This window comes from Equus quagga, unplaced genomic scaffold (assembly GCF_021613505.1).
Source record: "Equus quagga isolate Etosha38 unplaced genomic scaffold, UCLA_HA_Equagga_1.0 146_RagTag, whole genome shotgun sequence".
Lineage (NCBI taxonomy): Eukaryota > Metazoa > Chordata > Mammalia > Perissodactyla > Equidae > Equus > Equus quagga.
This window is the reverse complement of record NW_025796728.1, coordinates 2,036,561-2,064,499: the sequence shown is the minus strand read 5'-3', so window position 1 is coordinate 2,064,499 and position 27,939 is coordinate 2,036,561. Positions and strand designations below refer to the sequence as shown.

Below are 27,939 nucleotides of genomic sequence, written 5' to 3'. Positions count from 1 at the left end.
CTATATCTTCATTAAGTGAGCAGCTGTATAGTATTCAGGAGTTTAAGAACTACTTCATATGAGGGCGGAAGCAAATCCAACATATATGTACATACACAATCACATGTGTATCCTGGGGTTCCCACGTGCATCTTGAGAAAGGGAGGAGTATGGTGCACGCAAGTTATGACACTAATAACATTTATATACTGTGCAGATAAAATCTTTGATTACACAAAAAAATGATATAGCAAGAAAAGAGACATTGTATACCGCTCATTCCATTTTTACAGCATGAAAGCAGTTCCATCAATTGTTTATTTTGCAGTAATTCTTATCAGTGATTTAGAATTTGTATGAGATCCATAAAAATGGCCTGCATTTGTTCTCATCGTTTAATTGGTTCTAACATATACTCGGCATGAAGTTCAGTTCCTCTGTCTGACATTCACTACTCAATGCAGATCTCTCTTGCTTTTTACATTGCCTTATGCATTCCAAGGAAATTTTACCGGAAAAGAATAGATGAAGCTAAAAGCACAAAGTGAGCTAACATGAGGACCACCAGGAACACAGCTGCTCTTCTGTACATGATTAGAAGCACATCTTCAAACGGAAGGAGCACTTGGAGAGAGAATGATCTGTGAGTGTTGTGCTGCCCAAGATGAGACCAGGGTAGTTTTTGTTTCTCCAAGTAAAAGGCCAAGGACTGTTGACCTCATGGGTTCAGGCACTGTGCATGTGGCCATTCAGGATCAGGTGAGGCTAAAACCACCCCAGTAACTTCTCTGAAGCCTCGAGGAGGCACACCACATTTATCCTTAAATGCGCAGAATCTTCGCCACAACATTTAGCATCACATCTCCAATAAAGTGGATGCTGCTGCAGGACTGGGCTGCAGCAGGAAGCTGTTGCTTATCTCTACAGCGGCTGAAATGGTGTTCCTGCTGGTCAGAGACATTCTGTTTGTGAGAAATTTCAAAGAGTTCAGCTGCTGGGGCAGAGCAATTCCTGCAGCCATTGCCTTTCAGGGCAGTGCTGTTTGCCGTTGCAAAATTTATCCCTTTACAAGAAAACAGCTTTTCAGAGTTGAAAACGTTCTCAAGTCATCTTACTTTGTGTATGTCTTCATCCAACAGTGGAAGTCTTATTTTTTTATTTAATTTTTAATTGAAGTTCTATAGGTTTATAACATCATAGAAATTTTAGGTGCATGTCATTATGTTTTGACTCCTGTGTAGGGTAGAGTGTGCTTAATCCATCACAGCCACTCAAACTTGATTTTCTCTATATGCCATCTTCATTTTACTCACTGACTTGAGAATCTTGTTTGTTTTTTAAAGATTGTCACCTGAGCTAACATCTGTTGCCAATCTTTTGTTTGTTTGTTTTCTTCTTCCCAAAGCCCCCCAGTACATAGTTGTGTATTCTAGTTGTAGGTCCTTCTGGCTCTGCTATGTGGGACGCCGCCTCAGCATGGCTTGATGAGCGGTCCCATGTCTGTGCCCAGGATCCAAACTGGTGAAACCGAGCTGCAGAATTGGAGCGTGCGAACTTAATCACTCCGCCAAGGGGCCAGCACCCTGACTTGAGAATCTCAACCCTGATTAAGATACAATCCCACTCCTTTCTGTTTTCTAACTCTCTCATCATGGCAGCTTTTTTCAGATTTGCTGCTTGTCATTTTTTATGTGAAAGCACTTAAAGCTGCAAAGGGACTCACAAATAATAAGAACCTGTGTCATTGGGAGATCATGTTGTTTGGTATCAGAAGAACTTGGATCAAGTCCAGTTCTGCCCTTTACCAACTGTGAGGTCTTGGGCAAGTTACTGAACCTCTCTGAACTGCAGCTTCTTCATCTGTAAAATAAGGATCCTTATATAAACCTCATATGATTGTTGTGAGGATTAAATCAGACATTACGTGTGTAGGGCCTGCCAGTACTAGGAACTCGAGAAACGGTGACTATTTTTATTGTTAGGGACAGTTTGCATTGTTGATGGTTCTTTAACCAATTCTGGTCAAAAGATACTCTCCTTTGCTTTGTGGTCTGGTTTCAGTGCTCACTGTAACAGTAATCATCAGACTTCAGTCAAGATAATTACAAACTGTGAATGAAAGCAGTCAGAAGCGTCTTGAAAATGAAGATCCATAGGAATCTGTTTGCTTGTGTATTTTTGAGGATATGATTATGGCAGAAGGCAGTGACCCAAAGACCAGCAAAAAACATCTACCAGAGGGCTGACAATCCAGAATGAGAGAAATAAAATAGTTGTGGAAGCACAAAGGAGCGTATAAGAGGACAGTGACATATTCTAGCTTTGGCAGAAATTTTTTGAGTCCAGTTCCTCTTTTTTGATTGTATCTTGGACTCATTTATTTCTTTGTCCTCTGAAAAATCCTGATACCAATTCTTTTCTATTCATCAATCCTCATTGTAAGTTTAAAAGCTTGTCACTGCTTAGAATTTCTTTGTTGAAACTGAAGGAGCATTTTTAATAATTCAGGCTTCTTCAGAGCCTCTAATTATCTTTTTCCATTTACTAATCAATGGTCCTAACTGTTCTTTTTTTCTCATTTGCTATTGCCTTTCTCTCATCTGGCAGGTTATAACTTGCTTCAGCCTTTGCTTCTTGATTTTTGCTCCTTGCTAGCTGTCTTGTTTAGGAGCTTATAAAGCTTGCCTGGGACTTTTTAATTGCATTCTATTTGAACACAAATGGCTTCTGAACTTTTTATTCTTCACATTTCTGCAACGATAATAACTAATAGAGTCAAATTTAACTAAAGAAGAAGAATATCAAAAGTTCTCTCAAGTAGAACACAGAATAATGCAGCATTTCATTAGTTTTCAACACCCACACCAGAAATCTCACTTGCTGATAATTCTTTTCCATTCGTTGCTATTGCTCCTGCATTCACAATGTCTGCCATTATTTGAAAAGTGCCAAAATAAAGCAGTGATTCCTTCCACAGGGAAATGGAGGGCTGAAAATGAGCTGACAGCTAATAAAGGAAAAATACCAGCTGTACGGAATATTAGAATGCCACATCTCAAGTGTCTATGGCCTATATGAGTGCCTACTGTATACCTAGCAATGTACAAAAATGAAAATGAAATATGTCAAAAGCTCCTCCCTTCTCTATATCATCTCCTGCTTCCTTTCATTCTAAGCAACCAATTTTTATCCCAAATATTCTTTTTTGAAAAACATGAACCTTAAAAGCTCCCCAGGTTTGACTCTCCAGCCCACCAGAATATGTAGGTACAAAGAATCCTGATGGTCCAAGGGAGAGGACTGCCAGAGCCCCACCACGGCAAATGTAACACCACTCTGGTTTGTGAGGGTCCTTGCTGAAACAGCCCAGGAGCAGGACTGGATGGCGAAGGAAGATATGATGGAGCGCTTCTGTTTTGGCTGAGGAGTCTGGAAATCTGCTATAGAACTTGCTTATATGATTAATTACTTTTTTTTAAGGCTATTATCATGATAGTAGGCTGAGGAGTGGGCATTTGAAGACCTACATTAGCAAAGTGTTCTGAGCCACCATCTGAGTTTATTGCTGGCTTTTGTATTTCTAAGACTTTTAAGCTTTTGTAGTCAGCTAAGGAAAAATATATCTTAAAATGATAATGCTGTATCATAAATAAATTCCCAATAAAGATAATGAAAATAAATGTCTATGTAACTGACTGTCGAAAGCCAAACTAAGAGATTTTTTTTCTTCCCTACACGATAGAGTAATTCTTCTTGAACCAATCCTCCTGTTGAAAACAACTACAAAATTGAAAACGACACAGGAAACAACTCATTTCTTTGACTGTAGGAAGTGCAGAACCGTAATCCCTGGGTGAAGGGAAGCAAACGAGCGGAGCCCACAACTGGCCCAGCGCTTTCTGGACTGTGGCACAGGAGGTGGAACACTGATGGAGACTGGCCACCCAGAGAGCTGAGGGATGGGGACCAGACTTCAGAGGCTGAGCTGGCTGATGGGGCCCACCTGAGGTGCAGAGTACTGCCCGGTCCAGTCATGGCCTTCTAGAAGCAGCTTGCAAGGCAAGGTGTAAAGGCTAGACCTGAAACTCTAATGAGCAAAACTGGCTCCCCAGCGCCCTGCCTGCCAGGTTAGCCAGGGCTGGTCCAGCCTTCACCGCAGGTCAGCTTCTACTTTTACCCAGTACTCCTTCCTCTCCTGATGGAAGTGTTGATCACTGACGGACGTCTTTCATCCTCAGACTCCATCTCAGCATTTGCTTACGGAGACCCCAACCAGCCACACTGCTGAATTCTAACGTTTAAGGAGGAAATAATAGCAATCTTGTACAAACTCAAAAAATGGAGGAGGAGAGAACACTCCTAATCCATATAAGGTGGCCAGCAGACCCTGATACCGAAGTCTGACCGGGATGTTAGAACATCAATATCCTCAAAAACATAGATGTAAAATTCTTTTAAAAAATATAAAACAAACCCAACAATTTATAAAAAGGAGACTATGTCATGATAAACGGAGTTTATACGAGAAATGCAAGATACAATTAACATGTGAAAATCAATATATGTAAATTACCATATTAACAAAATAAAAGAGTTAAGTCGTATGATCATCTCAATAGATGCAGAAAAACCTTTTGACAAATTTCGGCATGCCTTCATGATTAAAAACTCTAAGCAAAGTAGAAAGGAATGTCTTTAATCTGATAAAGAGCATCTATGAAAAAAATCTACAGATAAGATACTATTTAATAGTGAAGGAATAAATTCTTTCCTCCTAAGATCAGGAATAAAGCAAGGATGACTAATCTCATCACCTCTATTCAACATCATACTGGAAAGTCTAGCCAGTGCAATAAGGTAACAAAAAGAAATAACAGGCAGAATGTCTGGAAAGAAAGAGTTACAGCAATCTTTATTCACAGACCACATGATTATGTATAAAATCCTAATAAATGTATAGAAAATGTTAAAACTAGTGAATTTAATAAGGTTGTAAGATACAAGGTCAATATACTAAAATCAAATGTATTTATTCATACCAGCAACAAAAAAACTGGAAAATACATTTTAAAATAATGCCATTTATAATAAGAAAAAATACCAAAATATTTAAGGATAAATGTAATGAAAAAACACATTTCTCTGTATTGAAAACTGAGAAATTAAAGACTGAGATAACTAGAGAGTAATTCTATGTTCATAGATTGGGAGATTTGATTTTATGAAGATCTCATTTTTTCCCAAATTGATCTACATATGGACTGAAAGGAATCCCAATCAGAATTCCAAAAAGCTTTTTTGTAATAATTAATAAGCTGATTATAAAATTTATTTGGAAATGCTAAGACCTAGAATAGCCAGAACAATCTTGCAAAGAAGATCAAAGTTTGGGGGCTTACTCTACTTGATTCCATGACTTAGCATAAAGCTATAGAAACCAAGACAATATGGTGTTCGTGAAAGGCTAGACAGATAGAGCAACGCAGTCAATCAGTATAGAGTCCAGAAATAGTCATATACGGCCGACTGATTTTGACTAAGTTGTCAAGGACATTCAGTGGAGAAATGATAACAGGTGGTGTTGGAATAACTAGCTATAGCACATGAAGGGGAAAAAATCTCAATATTTAACTCATACCATATAGAAAATTAATGTTAAGTGCATTATAGATCTAGGCACAGAAGCTAAAATCCTAAAACTTCTGAAAGAAAACATGTTAAGGAAATTTTCACAACCTTGGAATAGGAAAAAATTTCATATACGGGACACCAAAAACACAAACCATAACAGAAAAAAATTGATAAATTAGACTTGCATCAAAATTAAAATTTTCTTCTCTTTGAAAGACAACATTAAGGAAATAAAAAAGCAAGATGCACACTGGGAGAAAATAATTGCAAGATATATTCCTGACAAAAAACTTATTTAAAGAACTCAGTACTAAAAAAGGCAGACTGAAATTTCTTAAAGGGTAAAATATTTGAACAGGTACTTCAAAAGGAGATGGAAAATGGCCAGGAAGCAAACGAAAAAATTCTCAACATGATTCAATCATTTGGAAAATGCAATCATGAGATACAAGTTCACATGCACTAAGATGGCTATAATTAAAAAGACAGCTAAAACAAGTGTGAATGAGGATGTGGAAAACTTGGAACCCTCATTGATAGTGGGAATGTAAAATGGCATAGCCACTGTGGAAAACAATTTAGTAGTTTCCCAAAATGTTAAACATAGAGTAACTCTCTGACCCAGTAATTATACTACTAGGTATATACCAAAGAGAACTAAAAACATATGTCTACACAAGAACTTGTACGAACATTCATAGCAGCATTATTCATAATAGCCAAATAATGGAAACAACTCAAATGTCTGTCAACTGATGAATGGATAAGTCAAATGTGATATATCCATACAATGAAATTCTGATACATGCTACAATGTGATGAACCTTGAAAGCATTATGCTAAGTGAAAGAAACCAGTCACAAAAAGACCACATATTGTAAGATTTCCATTTCTACGAAATGTCCAGAATAAGCAAATCCATCTAGACAGAAAGCGGATTGGTGGTTGCCAGGGGTCAGGGATCAGGGGAAATTGGGAGTCACTGCTAATAGGTAAGAGACTTCCTTTTAGGGTGATGAAGATGTTGGTCTCAAATTATAGTGGTGATGGTTACACAACATTGTGAATATACTAACACCCACAGAATTGTACACTCAAAATGATCTTTATGTTGTGTGAGTAATATCTCAAAAAAAGCTGGGGTTTTCAATAGCATAGAAATATAATTATTGGCACAAATCCCCCGAACACCTCAGTCATTATCAAACTACAGTTTCCATTAACTCTTTCCTAAAAACCATTGATTGACATAATTTTGGGTACATAAAATACTGTCATTGTATGCACAGAAATGGTGATTCTTCTCAGGGTCTGTTCCACAGAGGCTAATAGTTTGCTCCTTCCACCCACACACAAGGGAGAATGAGGCATGGTGTTACTTACATAAACTCTGGCGCAGCAAGAGGTTAATTTATTTTTTAGCTTTGACAAATCAAATCCGGATTCTATTCTGCTTACTGCAGAGTGCTTACAGCATTTCTCTGTTCTAACACTTGTGTTTTTACTTGGTGATGTTGGCATTTGCTTGTGGAATTCAATCACCAATCCAGCTCCCAGACAGATTTTAAAGGATGTTCTGTTCCAGGGCTGACCATTAAAATAGCAAAATAAGTTTGTTTTCCACATCTTCCCATCATTTCAACCTAGGAAAAAATTTCATATAAAAAGTGAATTTTTATTTTACAGTTTCTATGGAGATTGCTCAAATAATAGGAGGCCTAAGGTCAACTGTACTTGAGAAGCAGTACATGACTATGCCCCTTAGTAAAATACAATGTATTTTCATCTGTAATGTGATCTGAAAGACAACGAAACACTCTGTGGAGAGAACATGAGATCGACTGTTAGAAGACTAGATCTACTCCCCCATTTGTGGCTACCTAATTTGTGGGGGCCACAATGGTTCTGGAACATCTCCCATCTGTTACATTTAGGGACTAAATCAGTGGCTTTCAGTTCTTTTTTTAAACTGGTGTATTAGGATTCTCCAGAGAAACAGAACCAAAAGGATATATATATGTGTGTGTATATATATTTTTATCTACCTATCTATCTATCTATCTACCTATCCATCTATCTATCTATCAAGAGAGCTTTATTAAAAGGAATTGGACTCATCTGATTATGGAGGCTGAGAAGTCCCAAGATCTTCAGCCAGTGGGTGGAGACACAGGAGAGCCAATGGCGTATGGTCCAGTCTGAAAGCTGGGAGACTCCAGACCCAAGAAAAGCCAATGTTTCATTTGAGTTTGAAAGCAGAAGAAGACCAATGTCCCAGCTCAAAGCAGTCAATCAAGAAGAGTTCTGTCTTATTTGTCGGTAGATCAGCCTTTTTGCTTTATTCGGACCTTCAACTGCTTGGATGAGGCCCACCCACATTAGAGAGGGCAATTTGCTTTATTCAGTCAACCAATTAAAATGTTAATTTCATCCAAAAACACCTCCACAGACACATTCAGAATAATGTTTGACCAAATATCTGGGCACCCTGTAGTTCAGCCAAGTTGATACATAAAATTAATTGTCACAACTAGGTAAACCTTTCTTCAAATAGTATCTGATGCAGGAGTCAACTATGTTAAATAAGTGAAGGAGATGCTGTACCTGTTGGAAGGTTTGTTGCAGGGTCACTCCCCTTCATCCTGTGATGATCCCAAGGGTGGATGCAGAGTAAGAGTTAGGCCAGCCACTTGCCCAAGTGCCAATCTCCTAAATTAAGTTCCTGCAGAAATAACTCCTTTGTGCCACAGAATTCTGAGAGGCCCTTCATGGAGAAAGATGGAAACATCTTTGTAAATAACGATGGCTTCTTTGACTGTGCTTTTTAAAACTTCTGTGATCTTGTAAAAGAAAATTTGCCTATGATAGGAGAGCTAGGAAAATTGGCTCAGAACATTTTTGTAGACAATATATTCATACCTGCCTCCACTAATACACTCATGAGTCTGTGAATCTGTAGCCAATCAAATGGAAGACATAAAGTCTTTCAGGAGCACCTGTATCCGTGTCTAGAGGCTGGCCAGCTTGTGACTATTCTAATGCAGATGGACAGCCACAATAAAATGGATTTCAAGAATAAATATATCATTGAGTGAGACATTCTCTTCTGTAGTGAAAAAAGAGAACTTTCGGATAATTGAAACTACCTCAACTCAATGCAACTGAAGAAACACTTCCTGAGAAGCCACTATATAATATGTGCCGTGAAAGAGGCGGGGACGAAGAAGAATATCTGTGTCTTGGTCCCCAACTAGGTTAGCAATGCAGTAGTCTAGACTAGTCTAGGCTAGCCTGGTTAAAATACAAAGTACATTTCTTTTCAATTGTCCTTCACTTCTCATTATCTTAGATGGGGAATAGAGTCTTTCTGCAATTTGGTGAGGTTTTGCTACGTTTCAAAACAAGCCTAAATGAAGTGCATCCTTTTTCACATTGGCAGAATATATTGCAATAGCTCTTCTGGAGTTATAATAGTCTGTTATCCTCTTTTGCTTGCTCTGTGCAACCATGCTGTACTTTCATTGGGGACATGCAGGAAAACCTACAGAAATTCAGCTGCACTGATCTAATGTGGCTGTCGACTTCAATAGAGTTTGTTGTCTTAGTCACAGTAATTACGAAACAATAGCTTTTAACAATCCCAGTCGAGGCGGTCTCTTGCTTTGACCTTCTTGTTTCTGCCTGTTTCTTCATTGATAAGAAAGATAAATTAGGTTTACAGTTAAGCCAGAGCTCTGCTTCATTTAGAAAAGTCACATATCCCAGTCAAACCAAGAGCCTGATGTTTAATTGCAGAACTAAGAAGCCAAAGGGCTTACCATTCTAGGTTGCACCTCTGTAGTTTCCAGCTAACATTCATGCTGTGCCAAGGCGAGTCTAACTCTAGAAACATGGTTCCGGTGGAGATAGATTCCTTTGTGCTGCAGAATTCTGAGAGGTCCTCCGTGGAAAAGAAGAAAGTCTACATAGAAATATATTTTCTCTTGTTGGGACATTAACACCATGCATCTTCATATTCTCCATTAAGGTAAATAGTCCAAGTGTGGTCAAAACACAACTATGTAGTAAATTGGGTTATTTTGGTGGGTCAGTGATTCAGTCAATGAAATTAAATTTTCTTTCCAGAAGTGGCTTAGTTTATGATCTCATTGATCCCAACTCCTTCCTTTTCTCTCACCCTGCTGCCACTCCTCCACCTCCAACGATAAATCAAGTCATCAAAACCCTGAAAACTTACCCTCTCCCTAAAATTGATCAGCTCACACAAACAAGCACAGGCTTTCTCTTTATAATTTTACAATTTCTTATAAACATCCCATACACAAATGCTCTGATGTTTGTTCATCTAACTGAGAAAATCTTCAATATTTATTCCTAATAAATAAAGACCAAAAGAGAAGGAGGAGGAAAAGAGAGAGGGAGAAGAAAGAGGAAAGGAAGAAAATTAGGAGAAATGGGAGGGGAAGGAGGAAGAAGAGCAAAAGACGAGCAAGTCAGGTCTGAGAGGCCAGGCAGACTAGTGAAAATAACCTGCTGTTAATTCCTGTTTCTTCCGGGCTTCACAAGTTCACCCTTCACCATCTCTCAGCTCCCAGTGTAATCGTTCCTTTCACAGGGAACCTTTTCCTGACCTCCCAGCCGAGTCAAACCTCCTTCACAGGTTCCCACGTCACTATATACCTCTCTTTCCTATTCTCTAGGAGAGACTAGATGTTAGGTCACAAAACAAGTCTCAATAAACCTGGAAAGACTGATCTCATACAAAGGATCTTCTCCAATCACAATGGAATGAAATTCGAAATCAATAATGGAAGGACGTATGGACTACCCCCTAATACGTGGAAATTAAACAACACATCCTTAAACAAAGGAGAAAACACAAGGGAAATTAGAAAATACTTCAAGATGAATGAAAAGCAAAACACAATATACCAGAACGTATGGGATGTGGTAAAAACAGTGTTTAGAGTGAAATTGATAACTGTAAACATGTATGTTAAAAAGAAGAGAAATATCTCAAATCTCTAACATAACTTTCTACCTTAAAGAACTAGAAAAAGAGGCGCAAACTAAACCCAGAGCAAGAAGAAGGAAGCCAGCAATAGAGATTAAAACTGAGATAAGCGAAATAGAAAAACAATAGGGAAGATTCATGAAATCCACAGCTGCTTTTTTGAAAATATCAACAAAATTTATAAACTTTTAGCTAGATTGATTAAGAAAATCCCAAGAGAACATTCAAATTACCAAAATCAGGAATAAAAGTGGGGATATTACTAATGACCTTACAGAAATAAAAAGGATTATAAGAGAATACTCTAAACAATTATACACCAAAAAATTAGATGACCTATGTGAAATAGACAAATTCTTAGAAACACACAAGCTACCCAAACGGACTCAAATAGAAATAGAAATCTGAATGGACCAATAACTAGTAAGAAGATTGAATCAGTCAGTAAAAAACTTCCATCAAGGAAAATTCAGGACCAGATGTCTTCGCTGGTGAATTTTATCAAAGATTTAAAGAAGAATTAACACAAATCCTTCTTAAAATCCTCAGAAAAATAGAGGAGGAGGAGGAAATACTTCCTAACTCATTTTATGAGGCCAGTATTACCTTGATACCAAACTAGACAAATATGTCACAAGGAAAAAAACCTACGGACCAATGTCTTTAAAAAATACCAATGATGGAGCTGGCCTGGTGGCATAGTGGATAAGTTCATGCACTCTGCTTTGGCAGCCTGAGGTTTGCAGGTTCAGATCCCAGGCAAGGTCTTACACACCACTCATCAAGCCATGCTGTGGCAGCACTCCTAAATAAAATAGCGGCAAATTGGCACAGATGTTAGCTCAGGGCAAATCTTCCTCAGCAAAAAAAAAAAAAAAAAAGAAAGAAAAAGAAAAAGAAAAAATCCTCACCAAAATATTAGCAAACCAAATCAAGGAGCAGCATATAAAAAGAATAATACACCATGACCAAGTAAGATTTATCACAAGAATGTATAGGTGATTTAACATATGAAAATAATGTAACACAACATTAGTAAAATGAAGGAAAATAACCACATGATCATCTCAAGTGATGTAGAAAAGGCATTTGACACAGTCCAATCTCCTATCATGATAAAAAACACTCAACAAAATAAGTACAGAGGGAATTCACCAATATGATTTAGGGGATCTATGAAGACCCATAGCTAGCATCATACTCAAAGGTGAAAGACTGAAAGTTTCCCCCATAAGATCAGGAACAAGACAAGGATACCCATTTTTGCCTTCTCTATTCAACATTCTACTGGAATTCTAGTCAGAGAAATTAGAGAAGATAAAGAAGTAATAAGCATGTAAACTCAAAGGGAGAAGTAAAATTCTCTCTCTCTGCAGATGACTTGACCTTGTATATAGAAAATCCTAAAAACAAAATCAACAAAAAAACTATTAGAGCTAATAAATGAATTCATCAAAGTTGCAGAATACAAGATTAGCATACAAAAATAAGCTGTATTTCTACATAATAGTGTGGGGAACTGGAATTGGCCACCCCAAGATATGTCTCTTTGGCATGAGGATTATTTGGGGCTGGTTACTTTTAAAAAACTGCAGACAGGAAAGAAATTCTGAAAAGTAGAGTTTACTTACCCCTGGTTAAGAGACATTTACACTGTAAAGGAAATCTCTGTCTGTAAAGGTGTCTCCCTCTCTGTACCAGGAAGGACGGATGACCTTATCTCTAGAAACTCTTATCAATGCAGAAGGCAAGGACTCAAGTCTGCATAAGAACATGACCCTTGTTTACTGTACTTGTCTGGTAAACTCCCATGATTGACACCCCCTCCACACCCAACATCCTCCTTTGCCTTTAGCTGAAGATGATATTTAAGGTGGTGGCTTCAGCCATTTTGGTGAGTTGCTTAGTTTGCCTGAGCCTCTCCCATGTATACATGTTATAAAGCTTTGTTTAATTTTCTCCTGTTATTCTGTCTCATGTGAATTTAATTCATCCTCCAGCCAGAAGAACCCAGAGTGGGTAGAGGAAGTGTCTTCCTCCCCTGCAATAGCAAAGAACAATCTGAAAATGAAATGAAGAAAACATTTCCATTTATAATAGCATCAAAAAGAATAAAATACTTAGAACTTGAATGTAAGACCTGAAACCATGAAACTTCTAAAAGAAAACATAGGCAGTATGCTGTTTGACACCAGTCTTAGCAGCATATTTTCAAGTACCATGTCTGACCAGGCAAGGAAAACAAAAGAAAAAATGAACAAATGGGACTACATCAAACTAAAAAGCTTCTGCACAGCAAAGGAAACCATCAACAAAATGAAAAGACAACCTAACAATTGAGAGAAGATATTTGCAAACCATATACCAGATAAGAGGTTAGTATCCAAAATATACAAAGAACTCATAAGTCTCACCAAAAAAACACCCAATAAAAAATGGGCAAAAGATCTGAACAGAGATTTCTCCAAAGAAGATACGCAGATGGCCAACAGGCAAGTGAAAACAGGTTCAACATCATTAACTATCAGGGAAACGCAAATCAAAACTACAATGAGATATCACCTCACTCCAATCAGAATTACTATAATTAACAAGACAGGAAACAACAAGTGTTGGAGAGGATATGGAGAGAAGGGAACCCCCATACACTGCTGGTGGGAGTGCAAACTGGTGCAGCCACTATGGAAAACAGTATGGAGTATCCTCATAAAATTAACAATAGATCTACCATATGCTCCAGCTATTCCACTGCTGGGTGTTTAAACAAAGAACTTGGAAATACAAATGCATAAAGATACAAGCATCCCTATGTTCATTGCAGCATTATTCACAATAGCCAAGACCTGGAAGCAACCTAGGTACCCATCAAGGGATGAATGGATAAAGAAGATGTGGTATTTATACACAATGGAGTACTACTCAGCTATAAGAAATGATGAAATCCGACCATTTTGTGCCAACATGGATGGACCTTGAGGGTATTATGCGAAGCGAAATAAGTCAGAGGGAGAAAGTCAAATACCATATGATCTCACTCATAAGTAGAAGATAAAAATAAAGACAAACAAACACATGGCAACAGAGATTGGATTGGTGGTTACCAGAGGGGAAGGACGGAGGGAGGAGGGTGAAAGAGGTGATTAGGCTCACATGTGTGGTGATCGATTATAATTAGTTTTTGGGTGGTGAATATGATGTAATCTACACAGAATTTGCAATATATTATGATGTACATCTGAAAGTTATACAATGTTATAATCCAATGTCACTGCAATAAAAATAAAAATTAAAAAAAAAATACTTAGGACTAAATTTAACAAAGGAGGTGAAATCCTTGTACACTATAAACTCCAAAACACTGTTGAAAGAAATTAAAGAAAATCTAAATCAATGGAAAAACATAGGGGTAAATATTCATGACCTTGGATTTGGCAATGGATTCCTAGAAACAACACTAAAAGCATGAGGAACAAAAAGGAAATATGGATAAATTGGACTTCATCAAAATTTTAAACTTTCATGCATCAAGGGATACCATCAATAAAGTGGAAAGATAATCTACAGAATGGTAGAAAATACTTGCAAATCGTACATCTGGTGAGGGTCTAGGATTCAGAATATATAAAGAACACTTGCAACTCAAAAACAAAAGATAAACAGCCAACCATGGAAAATAGTTTGGCGGTTCCTCAAAGGGTTAAACATAGAGTTTGTATAACACACTAGTTCCACTCCTGGGTGTATACCAAAGTGAATTTAAAACTTATGTCTACGGAAGACTCGTACACTAATGTCCATAGCAGCGTTATTCACAATAGCCAAAAGGTGGAAACAACTCAAATTTTCCAGTTAATGAATGGATAAAGGAAATGTGGTATATTTATGCAATGTTGTATTATTTGGTCACAAAAAGAAATGAATTTGTAATACATGCTACAACATAGATGAGCCTTGAAAACATTATGATAAGTAAAAGAAATCGTACGCAAAAGGTCAAATATTGTGTGGTTCCATTTATATGAAATGTCAAGAATAGGCAAACTTATAATGACAGAAAGTAGATTAATAGTTGCCAGAGACTGGAGGAAGGGAGAAATGGGGATTGACTGTTTATTGGTAAAAGGTTTCTTTTGGGGGTGATGGAAATATTCAAGAAAATAGACAGTCGTAATGGTTGTACAACATTGTGAATATCCCAAAAACAACTGAATTGTATACTTTATTATTTTTTAATTAATTAATTCTTCTTTTGAGGAAGACTGGCCCTTAGCTAACATCCATGCCCACCTTCCTCTACTTTATATGTGGGACGCCTGCCACAGCATGACTTGACAAGCCATGTGTAGGTCTCCACCTGGGATCCAAACCAGTGAACCCCGGGCTGCTGAAGCAGAACATGTGAACTTAACTGCTGCACCACCAGGCTGGCCCCGAATTGTATACTTTAAAATGTTGGGGGATAAAGGTGATTATTGGCATGTTTCATGCTTAAATAAAATACTATCAAGCTGTAATAAAAATCAGTGAACTAGAAAACAGCAAAACAACAAATAAAATGAAAACAAAAAACTGATTTTTGAGAGGATCAAAAAAATCAACAAACCTTTAAGCCAGACTTAAGGAAAAAAGAGAGAAGACACAAATTATCAGGATCAAGAATGAGAAGGATGACATCATTATTAGTATTCTGTGTGAGAGAATATTGTGAACAACTTTATGCCAGTAAGTTCAACAAGTAAGATGAAATGGACTAATTCCTTAAGAGACACAAACTACTAAAGCTCACTTAAGAAGAAATAGGCAACCTAAATAGCCCTGTTTCTATTAAATAAATTGATTTCATAGTTGAACTTTCCCACAGGGAAAACTCCAGCCCAGATAGCCTTCTTGGGTAATTTTATCAAACAGTTAAGTAAGAAATAATACAAACTAAACAAACACTTTCAGAAAATTCATTCTTTGAGGCTAGTATTGCTCAGATACCGAAACCAGACAAAGACCTTACAAGAAAGAAAACTACAGAATAATTTCACTCCTAAACTTAGATGCAAAAATTCTTCAAAAAATTTTAGCAAGTCAAAGCTAACAATATATAAAAGAGTAATCCATAACCAAATAGAGCTTTTCCTAGTTATGTAAGGTTGTTTTAACATTTGAAAATTAATCAACGTAATTCGCTATATTAAGAGATTTGTGTGTGTATGTGTGTGTGTGAGAGAGAGAGAGAGATCATCTCAATAAATACAGAAAAAACATCTGATGGTATCAAACATTTATTCCTGGTAATGCCTCACAGTAACTTAGAGTAGAAGAAAATTTCCTCAACCTAAAAAGGAGCATCTGTAAAAGCTCTACAGCGAACAATATACTTAATGGTGAAAGACTGAATGCTTTGCCCCGAGATAGGGAACAAAGTAAGGATTGCATTCTTGCTGCTTCTATTCAACATTGTATTGGGGTTTTAGCCAGTTCAATCAGGCAAGAAACATTAACTGAAGGCTTAAAATGGAGAAAGGAAGAAGTAAACCTATCTTTATTCACAGACGACCTGATGATCTACCTAGAAAATCCTATGGAATCAACAAAAAACTACTAAAGTGATACGAATAAGTGACCGTATGAAGACTGTAGGTTGTGAGACCAACATACGAAAACCAAGCATATTTCTTCACACTAGAAATAATCAAAATTGATATTTAAAAAAACAATGCTATTTCAACTTCTGTATAGACCACATTATGTTCACCACTAAAAGTCTAGTTGCCATCTGTCACCATACAAATGTGTACAGTGGAAACATAATGATGTACACAGGAAATTTATATAGTGTTATAAACCAATGTTACCTCAATTTACAAAAAAATACTATTTAAAATAATGTAAAAAAAGTGAAACATTTTGGGATAAACCTGAGAAAATATTTGCAAGGCATATAGACTGAAAACTCCAAACAGTGCTAAGAAAAATTAAATACCCAGACAAACAGAGGAATATACTATGTTCTTGGATCAGAAGACTCAATGTTGTTAAGATATCAGTTCTCTGCAAATCAAGCTATAGATTCAACACAACTCCAATCAAAATCTCAGGAAGTTTTCTGTAGAAATTGACAAGCTAATTGAAAAATTCATGTGGAAATGCAAAAGACTTGGAATAGCCAAAACAGCTTTGAAACAGGAGAAGAAAGTTAAGGACTTAGACTACCTGATCTTAAGCCTTGTCATAAAGCTAAATGACTGAGACAGTGTGATATTGGCATGAAGACAGGAGAATAGATCAATAGAACAGAATAAAGAGTCCAGAAATAGACCTACTCATATGTGGTCAATTTATTGTCAACAAAGTTCTAAGGGCAAGTCAGTGGAGAAAAGATAGACTTTTCAACAAATGGTGCTGGAATGATTGTATGTCCATACACAAAACAATGAATTTCATAGCATACCTTAGTTAAAAATTAACTCAAAATGGATCATAGACCTAAATATAAAATCTTGAACTGAAAAACTTCTAGAATAAAATATGAGAAAATTTTTGTAACTTTGAGTTACTCAGATATTTCTTATATATTACTCTAAAGCATGATACTAAGGAAAAAAAATTGGATAAATTGGTCTTCTTCAAAATTAAGACTTCTTTTCTCTGAAAGGTATACTGTTAAGAAAATAAAAGACAAGCCACAGACTGGGAGAAAATATTTGCAAATGACATACCTGATTAAGGAGTTTTATCCAGAATTTTTTTTTAAACTCTCAAAACTCAAAATGAGAAAAACATCCCAATTAAAAATGGGCAAAATATTTGAACAGACACTTCAGCAAAGAAGATATATAAATGGAAAATAAAAATATGTTCAACATTATTAGTCATTCAATTAAACGACAATGAGATAACACATACCTGTTAGAATGGTCAAAATTGAACAGCCATTCAAAGCTGAGGATGTGGAGGAACTTGAACTCTCATACACTGCTGGTGGGACTGTAAAATGGTACAACTTTGGAAACCTCTTTGGCAGTTTCTTAAAATGTTATACGTCCTGCATATGACCCAGACATTTCTCTCCCAGGTATTTATCAAAGAGAAATGAAAGAATGTGCCCATACAAAGACATATATACAAATGTTCATGACAGCTTTATTTGTAACAGCCAAAACCTGAAAACAATCCAAATGCGCATCAACAAGTGTCTTAGTCCATTCTTGCTGCTGTAACAAAATACCACAGGCTAAGTAGCTTATAAACTATCAAAATTGATTTCTCACAGCTCTGGAAGCTGAAGTCCAAGATCAGGGTGCCAGCATGCCTAGGTGAGGACCGTCTTATGGGTTGCAGACTTCTCATTGTATTCTTACACGTTGGAGGGGGCAAGCAAGCTCCCTGAGGCCTCTTTTATAATGGCACTAATCTCATTCATGTGGGCTCTAACCTCATGACCTAATTATTTCCCGAAGACCTCACCTCCCAATACCGTCAACTTGGGCCTTAGGTTTTCAACTTATGAATCTGCAGAGGACACAAACATTCAGACCATAGCAATAGATGAGTGGAGAAACAAATTATGCTATATTCATACAATGGAAGGATACTCAACAATGAAAATGAATGAGCTTTTGATAGGTGCAAAATCACAGGTGAATCTTAAAATAATAGTGCTGTGAAAAAAGCCAGACAAAAAAGTGTACATACTCTATGATTCCATTTATAGAGAATACAAACTAAAATAGAGATCAGTGGTTGCCTAGAAATGAAGGAAGCAGGAAAGGGAGGGAGGAAGGGATTAAAAAGGAGCACAGGCAAACTTTTGGGAGCAATGGACATATTCATTAACTTGATTGGGATGATGGTTTCATAGATGCATTCATATGTCAAAATTTATCAAATTGTACACTTTAAACATGAGAGTTTATTGTATTTCAATTATAGCTTAATAAAGCCATTTAAAGAAATAACTACATATTCCAAAACAAATTAGTGAGAAAAGTGTCATTGCTTGACATTTTTGCACATCTGTTTTATGTCACACTTAATAAAAGACAGCTGGATTCTCATATTTGCTTGCTGCATTCAGTATGTCGCACTATGTTGTCTTAGTTCAAGTATATAAAGAAAATCCATCTCCACACAAATATATATTGTTGGAAAAGGGAGAAATATTTTAATAGCCTTTTCAGATAATTGTGGATACTCTTCCTTGATAGATCAAAATTTGACATGTGGTAGTTTCTTAAAGGTTAGTTGCAGTGTGGAATCTGAAACCAGATTAATAAATTTTTTGTACTGTAATATTAAAATCCTTTGGTCCATTTTAATACTTTGAATAGATGCTTTTCCAAGCATAGCTTTATAACAGCATGCATTGGTCATTTGGAAAATATTCGTTCACTGAGTCATGCAGAACTTTCAAATGTTGACGCATTTCATTATACATATATATATATTTCAATATTATACCACTAATCTTATCAAAAAGCCTTTAAGTATTGGAAAGTATGGTCAAATTCACTGTGGTGGATACAAGTTTTCCAAAATCCTAATTTTCTCCTCAAAACTCAAAGTTTATAATTGGCAACAGATGCTATTGGCTGTTTTACTTGAAACGACAGCCTCATTTCATTTGTTTTCTAGGAAACGTCTGCCAAATATTCAAATTTAAACAATTGTAATTTCTATGTCAGTCATTTTTTAAAAAATGGTTTTCTCTAAGAAAAATAGCTAGTTCAGCTTGTAGCTCAGTCTCATAAGGGCTTTTCCTTGAACTAACCATTATATGTTGCTATGCAGCAAAAGTGTTTTATACGTACTTCTCATTTCATCACGCCAAATATTAAAAAGTCATTTACTCAATGGTTGAGATTTAATATAGTTAGTTTTTACATCAAGAACATTCTTAAGTGAAACAGCGTCTGTTGCCAATTATAAATAATAATTCTTTTTTCTATGAGTGCGCAGCGGTGAATGAGGCATTGGGTGCAATGCTACTACTGTGCAGTTTGGTGCCACTGCTTTAATTTGTGCTACATCAGCAGCAGCTTTACACACCATTGTTTTTGAACTATCACTCCAAACGTTAACGCAGTGAAAAAGGGTCTCTCAGACCCCCATGGGTCCAGAAAGCACACTTTAAGAACTGCTGCCCTAGCCTGAAAGTACAACTCTGTGCTTGACCCATATCACACTGCCTAGAAATCAGCGTGCCCTTAGCAAGACGAGCCCAGCTTGGAGAGTTCCACCTCATCCATCGCACAAGTATTTACTGAGTGCTTACTCTGGGCCACGTCCAAATCTAGCTGAGAATGGAGTGAATGAAACACAACCCCCGCTCCCTTAGATCTTATGTCCTAGAAGGGGGAGACAGACAACAAACAAACAAAAAGTAAATATTTAGGATGCCTGATGATGACGACAAGTGTTAGGGAGACAGGCAAACCCCGTTAGGAGATAGGGGGTGCCAGTGTAGGGGCTTTTTTCAATAGGGCTTTGGGAATAGGGGAAAGCCACATTGATAAGATATTTGAGTTAAAACATAAAAGAAATGAAAGAGTTAACTGTGCAGTAAATTCTTACAAAATAGAAGCATACACGTGGACATTGCAGTAAAGAATCAGGGAGTTATTATAATTCTCCAAAGAAGAAGGACCCATCCTGAAAACTGATGCAACCTTGCAAAGCAAATATCCACAAGCTTAAAATGAAAATTTAAAGATTGTCGCATTTGATGGAAAGAGCACTATTTTCATATGAAGCAATTATTAATGAGGAAGGCAGTTTTTAAAATTAATTTTTCCCTGTATTAAAGGTACAGCAATGAAGAGCATAAACAGGCACCTGCAGTTTCCTGTACTCCCTCTACAGGTTACAAGAACTGTCAGAGGAAACATACAAATGTTATTGCATAATTCATACTTAAAATTAAATTCAGACTGACAAGAAGCAGATTTGTATGAAGAGTTAAGTCTTTTTAGAAAAACTGTTCTGTGAGAATCAGCAGCTCTAAATGTACTAAGATTTATATTTTGAAATAATTTATCAAAATGTATCCCAGTGCTGTTACAAACTGTAAAATAATCTTCATAACTCCAGAAACAGTTGTGTCAGCAGAAAGAGCCTTCTCAAAATTAAAAATGATCAAAAATTATGTGCAATCTTGTATTTGCCGAGAGGAACTGAATCTCTCAATTATATCAATTAAAAATAAAATTGCTAAAATTATGTTTTAATGAACCAATAAATGAATTTGCAGAGAAGTGAGCCAGAAAAATATGATGATCAAGATATCACATTAATAAAGTATTATGTATCATATTGTGTAAAAATACGACAAAATTTTTTTCAATTTGCAAGTTTTTGTTGTTACTCATGTATTATTCTTACCCCTATTACATCTTATAGGTAATAAAATGTTTTCCATGGAAAAAGCTTTCTATTTTAGTCACTTCCACAGCACTTTCCCCCCACTTTTTTAAACAAAGGGCACATATCCGACAAGAAAGCCTGACAAAGCTTTCTCTGGGTCTCTAATCAGAAGTGCACTTCAGACTCTCCACATCGTCCACAAACCACAGGGCAGTCACTGGATCAGGACTCTAACTTCAGGTTTTTAAAATATGGATAAATTTTTTAAAAATACAGATATTGATTTGAGTATGGAGACTAAAAGAAACAAACCAGTTATCACACATAGTTTATTTAACTATGACCAAATTCATCTCAGAGTATGCATATCTTTTCTATGCAAAAGTAGTTTTACTCAAGACCAATATAAATGTCATTGACTGAGGTCGAAGTGTAATGAGGAAACATTCATAAGACCCATAGGTTCCAGCTGGAGTCTAAATGAGAGCCAGATATGTGTGGGCACATTTGGCAGATTGGTGGGGTGGGTCTGCCAAATGTTGACTGGCGGGAAGACTAAAGGCGTCTCAGGAGAACTCATCCTGGGAGAAGAAGATGCTGGATAAAACCAACTGTGCTCAATAAAACATCTATAGTGACTAGGGAGGATAGTGGCTGGTTAGACCATGCTGATTGTACTTGGCTGCCTCTCCGATCCAGCCCCATAGCTGGGTAAACAGGGTTAAAGAGAGGAAAGTAAAAACTGTAAGAGCTACTTGGCTAAAGTGTGTAATTGGAGGACAAGCAGGACTAGTCCAGGGCAGCTTTAACAGTGTGTGGCACCATGGAAGTACAGACACCCACACAGTGAGAGACAGTGGAGGGACATGCGTCTCCACGCACTCTCACCTTCCTTCAGTCCGATCTCCAACCAGCAGCCAGAGGAATCTTTAGAAAACAATCAAAGCAACAAGTTCTGCCTAAAACCTTTCGGATTGCTCCAAGGACATAAGATCTTGGGATGGAGAACAAGCTTAAGTCACAAACATATCCACTAAACTGCTATGCAGAAGACTGTGAGGGAAATTATTTTTACTCTTAGAAAAGATCAAGGAGAAGAGTGAAGAAGCAGGTGTCCAATCGCAAATTATCAGTAGAGTGCCCAACACCCACGGATGTTTGGTGTGAGGGCACGACCAAGGCAGGATGGGCGGCATCTGGTGTCCAGGATACAGGAGAGGCCGGAAGAACCTGAGTTTCCCTGGTATTTGATGGAAATCCCTAAGAGACCTTTGGACTTTCACATACCACAGAATGGGGGTGTTTAAAGAAATCTCTTCTAGATCTCAAGGAATAGGGAGTTCCTGGTTGACATCTGAGATAAGGTTGAATGAATGTGGGAATGAATGAGAGAGTTGAAGTTGTCAGTTACTGAAAAACTAGAGTGGAGGATTTCAGCATTCTATATACATCAGTACTCATAGAGTAGTCTAGAGAGTGATGTGTGATATCTGATACTCCAAAGTCTATCCATTTGACTAGAAATACTTCCTGATAATACTTTCATTCACTTGAGCACTAGATTTCTAGTTAGCACGAGCCTAAAACGTTGAGGTCAACCTTGTCTCCTCTCTTCCTCTCATACTCCACAACCAAACTGTTAGTAAATCCCAATGAGTCTATCTTCAAAATGTATCTTGGACCCAACCTCTTCTCACCAATCCACTGCCTGCACTCGGTCCAAGCCACCATTGTCTCCTGCTGGATTACGGCAGTCGCCTCTTCACTGGTCTCCCACCTTCCACATTTGCCTCTCTTGGAATTGATCTCAACCCTTTTAAAAGTTGTTAGGTTGTGCCCCTCCTGCCCAAAACCCTCACCAGTGGTTTACACCTTGGCTGTTGTGAATAATGCTGCAATGAACATGGGAGTGCATGTATCTCTTCCAGATAGTGATTTTGTTTCCTTTGAATATATATCTGGAAGTGGGATTGCTGGATCATATGGCAGATCTATTTTTAATTTCTTGAGGAATCTCCATACTGTTTTCCACAGTGGCTGCACCAGTTGACATTGATAGATGTGTTAACTAACTCGATGGGGGAAATCCTTTCACAATGTATACGTATACCAAATCATCACATTGTGAGCTTTAAATGTCTTATAATTTTGTCTGTCAATTATACCTCAATAAAGCTAGAGGAAAAAACCTCACACACTTCTTATTTCTCTCAAAGTAAAAGTTATAGTCCTTACAATGGACTGCAAAACCCTACATGATCTGCCTGCCTGCCCCCGCCTGATCACCGTATCTCCTACTGTCGTCCCACTGCCCTCCTCTCCAGCCACCCTAGCTTCCTTGCTTTTCTTGTATGCACCTCAGGGCATTGCACCAGCCATTCCCTCTGCCTGGAACATTCTCCCCCCAAATAGCTGTGTGGCTTGCTCCCTCGCTTTCTTCAAGGCTCTGTTCAAATATCACTCTCTCAGTCAGCCTTCTCTGGCCACCCTTTACAACTGCGAAGCTGCCCCCTCCCGGAACACTTCCTCTTCCCCTCCCCTGCCTTATTTGTTTCCAACTGTAAATCACCATCTGGCATAAAAGGTATTTCACTTAATGGTTTCATTTGTTGTCTCTCTCTGCCCAATAGAGTGAAAGCTTCATGGGGGCGGGGATTTTTGTCTATTTTATCAGAAATGTATCCCAAGCCCCACTAAACAGTTCCTGACCCTGTAGTAGGTACTCAATAAATAGATGAGTAAATACATTGGTCATTCTAACTCTGATCTGAGGCCATGGCTACTTGCAAACGTCAATTTATTTACAACTCTCTTAACACCAACTCGATCCTGGCAGCTGACAGTGACAGGTGAAGTAAATCACGCCTGGAAAAACACAGTCCATCGTCAGAAGCCCTAGAGGCATTGCTGGGGCAACAGAGATTCTGTTTTAGCTAGTTTGGACTCAACTGTTTCCTCTTATCATTCATAAATCTGGAGCAGAGACTGGCAGAGAACAAGTTGGCTCAGGCTGCGCAGCGGTTAAAAGGGGACCTTTAATAGGCCCCCCGAGAAGTCCAATGACCCTGTCCGAGAACCAGCTGGACTCTGGCAAAATCCCCAGAATTCTGGGAAGCCAGGCCTCAGCACAGGAAGCAATAATTCTCCTCTTCTGGGGCTGCTCACTGGCCTTTCCCCACAGAAAAGTTCTCCATGAACAGCAACAACCACTACGCCAAGACCAGACCAATGCCCCTGCATTGCTTGGGATATTGATGTTCATCGTCTCTTGGTTTTGAGATTAAAACCATGATATCTTACACTGGCTGTGCCTCTGTCCGCGAAACACAATAATTATAAGTCGTCTTTTCATGATGCTTTCTGTAAGAATGGTCTCTGTGGGGGGACGTTCTACCATGGGTGAGGTGACCTTGCCTGCCCCGTCCAGGTGAGCCAATCCAATGCCCAGCCACTCTACTTTACTCTTACTCACCAAAGCAACAGAAAGAATCGTCCAGATAGAAACAAGATAGATTTCACCACCTGTTATGAGCTGAATTGTAACCCCTCAAAATTCATATGTTGAAGTCCCAAACCCAGTAACTCAGAACGTAACTGTATTTGGAGATAGGGTCTTTAAAGAGGTGACTGAGTTAAAAGGAGGCAATTAGGGTGAGGCAGTAATCCAACATGACTGACGTCCCTACAAGAAGAGGAAGGGTTAGGGCACGGAGGAATGACCATGTGAGGACACAGCGAGCAGGCAGCCGTCTGCAAACCAAGGAGGGAGGTCTCGGAGGAAGCCTGCTGGCACCTCGATCTTGGACTTCCAGCCTTTAGAACTGTGAGAAAATAAATTTTTGATGTATAAGCCCCCTAGTCTGTGGTATTTTATTATGAGAGCCCTAGCGAACGAATACACAAACTTACTTCTCACACTCTATCTCTGTTCCCCTCTGCCCTATCAACAAACCATGAAATGCTGGAAATTCTGAAGACGTGTGTGCCTTCCAATGCAAATGCAGTTCTGAACTGCCTGCTGCAAAGTTCTTGTAAATGCCTTTATAAATTACAGCCCACAAGGCAATTCCTATGGCAACGGTGAGACGGTTTTTAAAATAAGCTTCCATGGTATAACTTAGAGACAACCACAAAGTTGACTTGCAGGAAAAAGCAGACCAGAATCTTGCTCTTAATCTTGTGAGTATGCCAGAGTGGGTCAAAAACAAGAATACTGACTTTTGCCATTCAAGCTCATTGAAATATATAAACCAAATCCCAAATGTAATTACTTTACAGTGAGTTATCTTTTTCTGGTGGCTAAAGTACTGCTATTCCTCTCCGAGGCACTGCCTTCCCACTCACAAAATAGAGTCATGTGCCACGTAATGACGTTTCAACCACTACAGACCACATATATGATGGTAATCCCATAAGATTAGTACCATAGAGCCTAGGTGAGTAGCACGCTACACCATCTAGGTTTGTGTGAGTACACTCTGTGATGTTCACACAACGAAGAAATTGCCTAACGAGACATTTCTCGGAATGTAAGCCCATCATTAAGGGCATGGCTGTACTATGGAAGACATATTGGCGACTTGGGATTGTGGAATCAGATCAAAGGAAGGTGGTGGATGCTTAGAGAGATGTTCTTCCAGGTCGTGGTCCCTGAGCCACTGGAGGCTCCTCCCAAGGCACGAGAAAACTGGTACCCTCCAGATTAGCATCTCTCTCCCCTGGGCAGGGTCAGGAACACACCGCCAACTTTGCGGGGTCCAAACTGGCTCTGCCCTTTTCTGTCCACCTAGTCTTTATCCAAAAAGGACGCAATTCAATTGATCAAACTTTTTCTAATGACAAATCACGTTCGGGTTGGAGTGTTAGCTGTTCCAAATTCTCTGAGCCCTCATTTACACAGCTTCTTGCTTCATTCTTGGAGACAACAATCATTACTATCGTATGTGGATTTTATTAGATAAACACTGAGGGCAGCCATTTCTCCAGGTTTTAGGGAGCACATTACTGTGATCTCCTGAATGGACAATAATACCTGATTTTCAGTAGGAAAAAAATATATTCTCGGCACTCTTGTTTATTTTATCACCCTTCGGCAATTCCTGTGGCAGCAGCAGTCCTAGCAGAAGCTGCCCGTGGCTGCTCTTCAACTGTTTCATGCCCTCTCCTGTTTGTGTTCAGCTTTTGTGGCAAGTTCCTGTTATGGCACCTAACATCCCTCTTCAGTACATAGAGCAATAGAAGTAACAGAAACTCCAAGTGAGCTCATCAGAATTTGTTTGGTTGCAAGAAATACCCAAAGTCGCTTGAATAGAAATAGAACTTCTGGGGCCGGCCCGGTGGTGCAGCGGCTAAGTTCACATGTTTTGCTTCGTGACCCAGGGTTCATTGGTTCAGATCTCGGGTGTGCACATATGCACCGCTTGGCAAGCCATGCTGTGGCATGTGTCCCACATATAAAGTAGAGGAAGATGGGCAGAGATGTTAGCTCAGGGCCAGTCTTCCTCAGCAAAAAGAGGAGGATTGGTGGCAGACGTTAGCTCAGGGCTGATCTTCCTCAGGACAAAAAAAAAAAATAGAACTTCTTACAAAGATACACAACCTATGGGAAACTGAAGGGATTAGGCCCAAACCTCACCCAGGCAAAGCAGCTCCAATTTGCTGCAGCGTGCAGGGTGGGAGGAAGGGAGGGTTGTAAGAAGAACAGGAACTTTCCTAATACTGCGGCTGATTGAACACAGCCTCTGTGAGATCTTGTATAAAATGAACTTCAGAGTTACTTGGACATCTAAGGAGAAAAGAAAATTGTTAAAATATATCTTCATGGGACTACTTTTAAACTATAAAAAGCACTCTGTGTTGCCTCTGGGTGAGAGAGTTTTTGATAGCACAGATGCCCTCTGTTCATCTTCCCTGTTCTTTCTCAAAGGACGGTTGGAAGCTTGGTTACGTAGAGTCTCTTGCAGAGCTCTTTCAAGCAGACCTTCTCCCTCTCATCTGGAGTCTCATCCCCATTCCTCTTTGCGCCTCTCCTGCATTCTTTTCCCTCGCACGGTCTCTCGGTCAGCTACCTTTCTCAACCTACACCTGCTTTCTCAAGCTTAACTTGGTACGTGGCTTTGCAGTCCTTTATTTAGCCACAATACTTATCCTATATGATCTTTCAGTGCAAATTAGCAGCCTCTGTAAATCTCAGGTCAAAATACCAAGAAGGAGACCCTGACCAGTCGCAGGCCATCCAGCAGCTTCGTAGGTCTGGGCCAGGCGTCCACCCGCCGTGTAATCAGCAGTGACTAAAGATGGAAGGTGGCCACTTGCTAGCTGTATAGGATGAAGCACAAGAAGCCAGGAGGGGTTGGACGGGGCGCAGACAGATCCATGTGTCCTCTACTCCCAAGTGTCGTAGCTTTCCGTGAAAAACCAGCCGTGGCAGCCAGGGCTTCTGGTGCCAGTCCCAATTCTGATGCCACACGCCCTTGAATATTTACAGTGACTATGCTAAAAACAGAGTTTCTCCATCCAGAAATAGACCCATATATATGCTGTCACTCGATTAACCACAAAAGTGCCACTGTACTACAGTAAACAAGGATAGCCTTTTCAATAAATGTGCTGAAGCCATTGGATAATCATAGGGAGTGAGGGGTGTAAATAAACCTTGACCCCCACCTCATATCACTCTCAAAAATTCATTTGAGGTGTATCATAGTTAAAATGTGACGGGTAAGATGATAAATATTCTAGAAGATAAATAGGAGAATATTTTCTTGCCTTTGCATAGGCAAAGATTTCTTCAATGGCACACAAAAAAGCACCAACTATAAGAATAAAAAATTTTTTTTATAAATATGGTCTCAATAAAATTAAGAACTTCCGTTTTTCACTATCAAGAAAGAAAACAGACAAGTCATAGAACGGAGGAAAATATTCATAATAATACTGCAACAAAGGACTCATATCAAGAA

At 38.5% G+C, this 27,939-nt stretch overlaps 1 protein-coding gene across 1 annotated transcript in view; it reads right to left on the bottom strand.

The window, feature by feature from the left end:
- Window positions 1–487: 487 nt before the first annotated feature.
- MPPE1 (metallophosphoesterase 1) overlaps window positions 488–27,939 on the bottom strand; it is a 49,623-nt gene continuing 22,171 nt past the window's right edge. Inside the window, 3 exon segments of the mRNA XM_046649821.1 lie at window positions 488–600; window positions 603–872; window positions 875–1,079. Coding sequence (XP_046505777.1) covers window positions 488–600; window positions 603–872; window positions 875–1,079 — 588 coding nt within the window.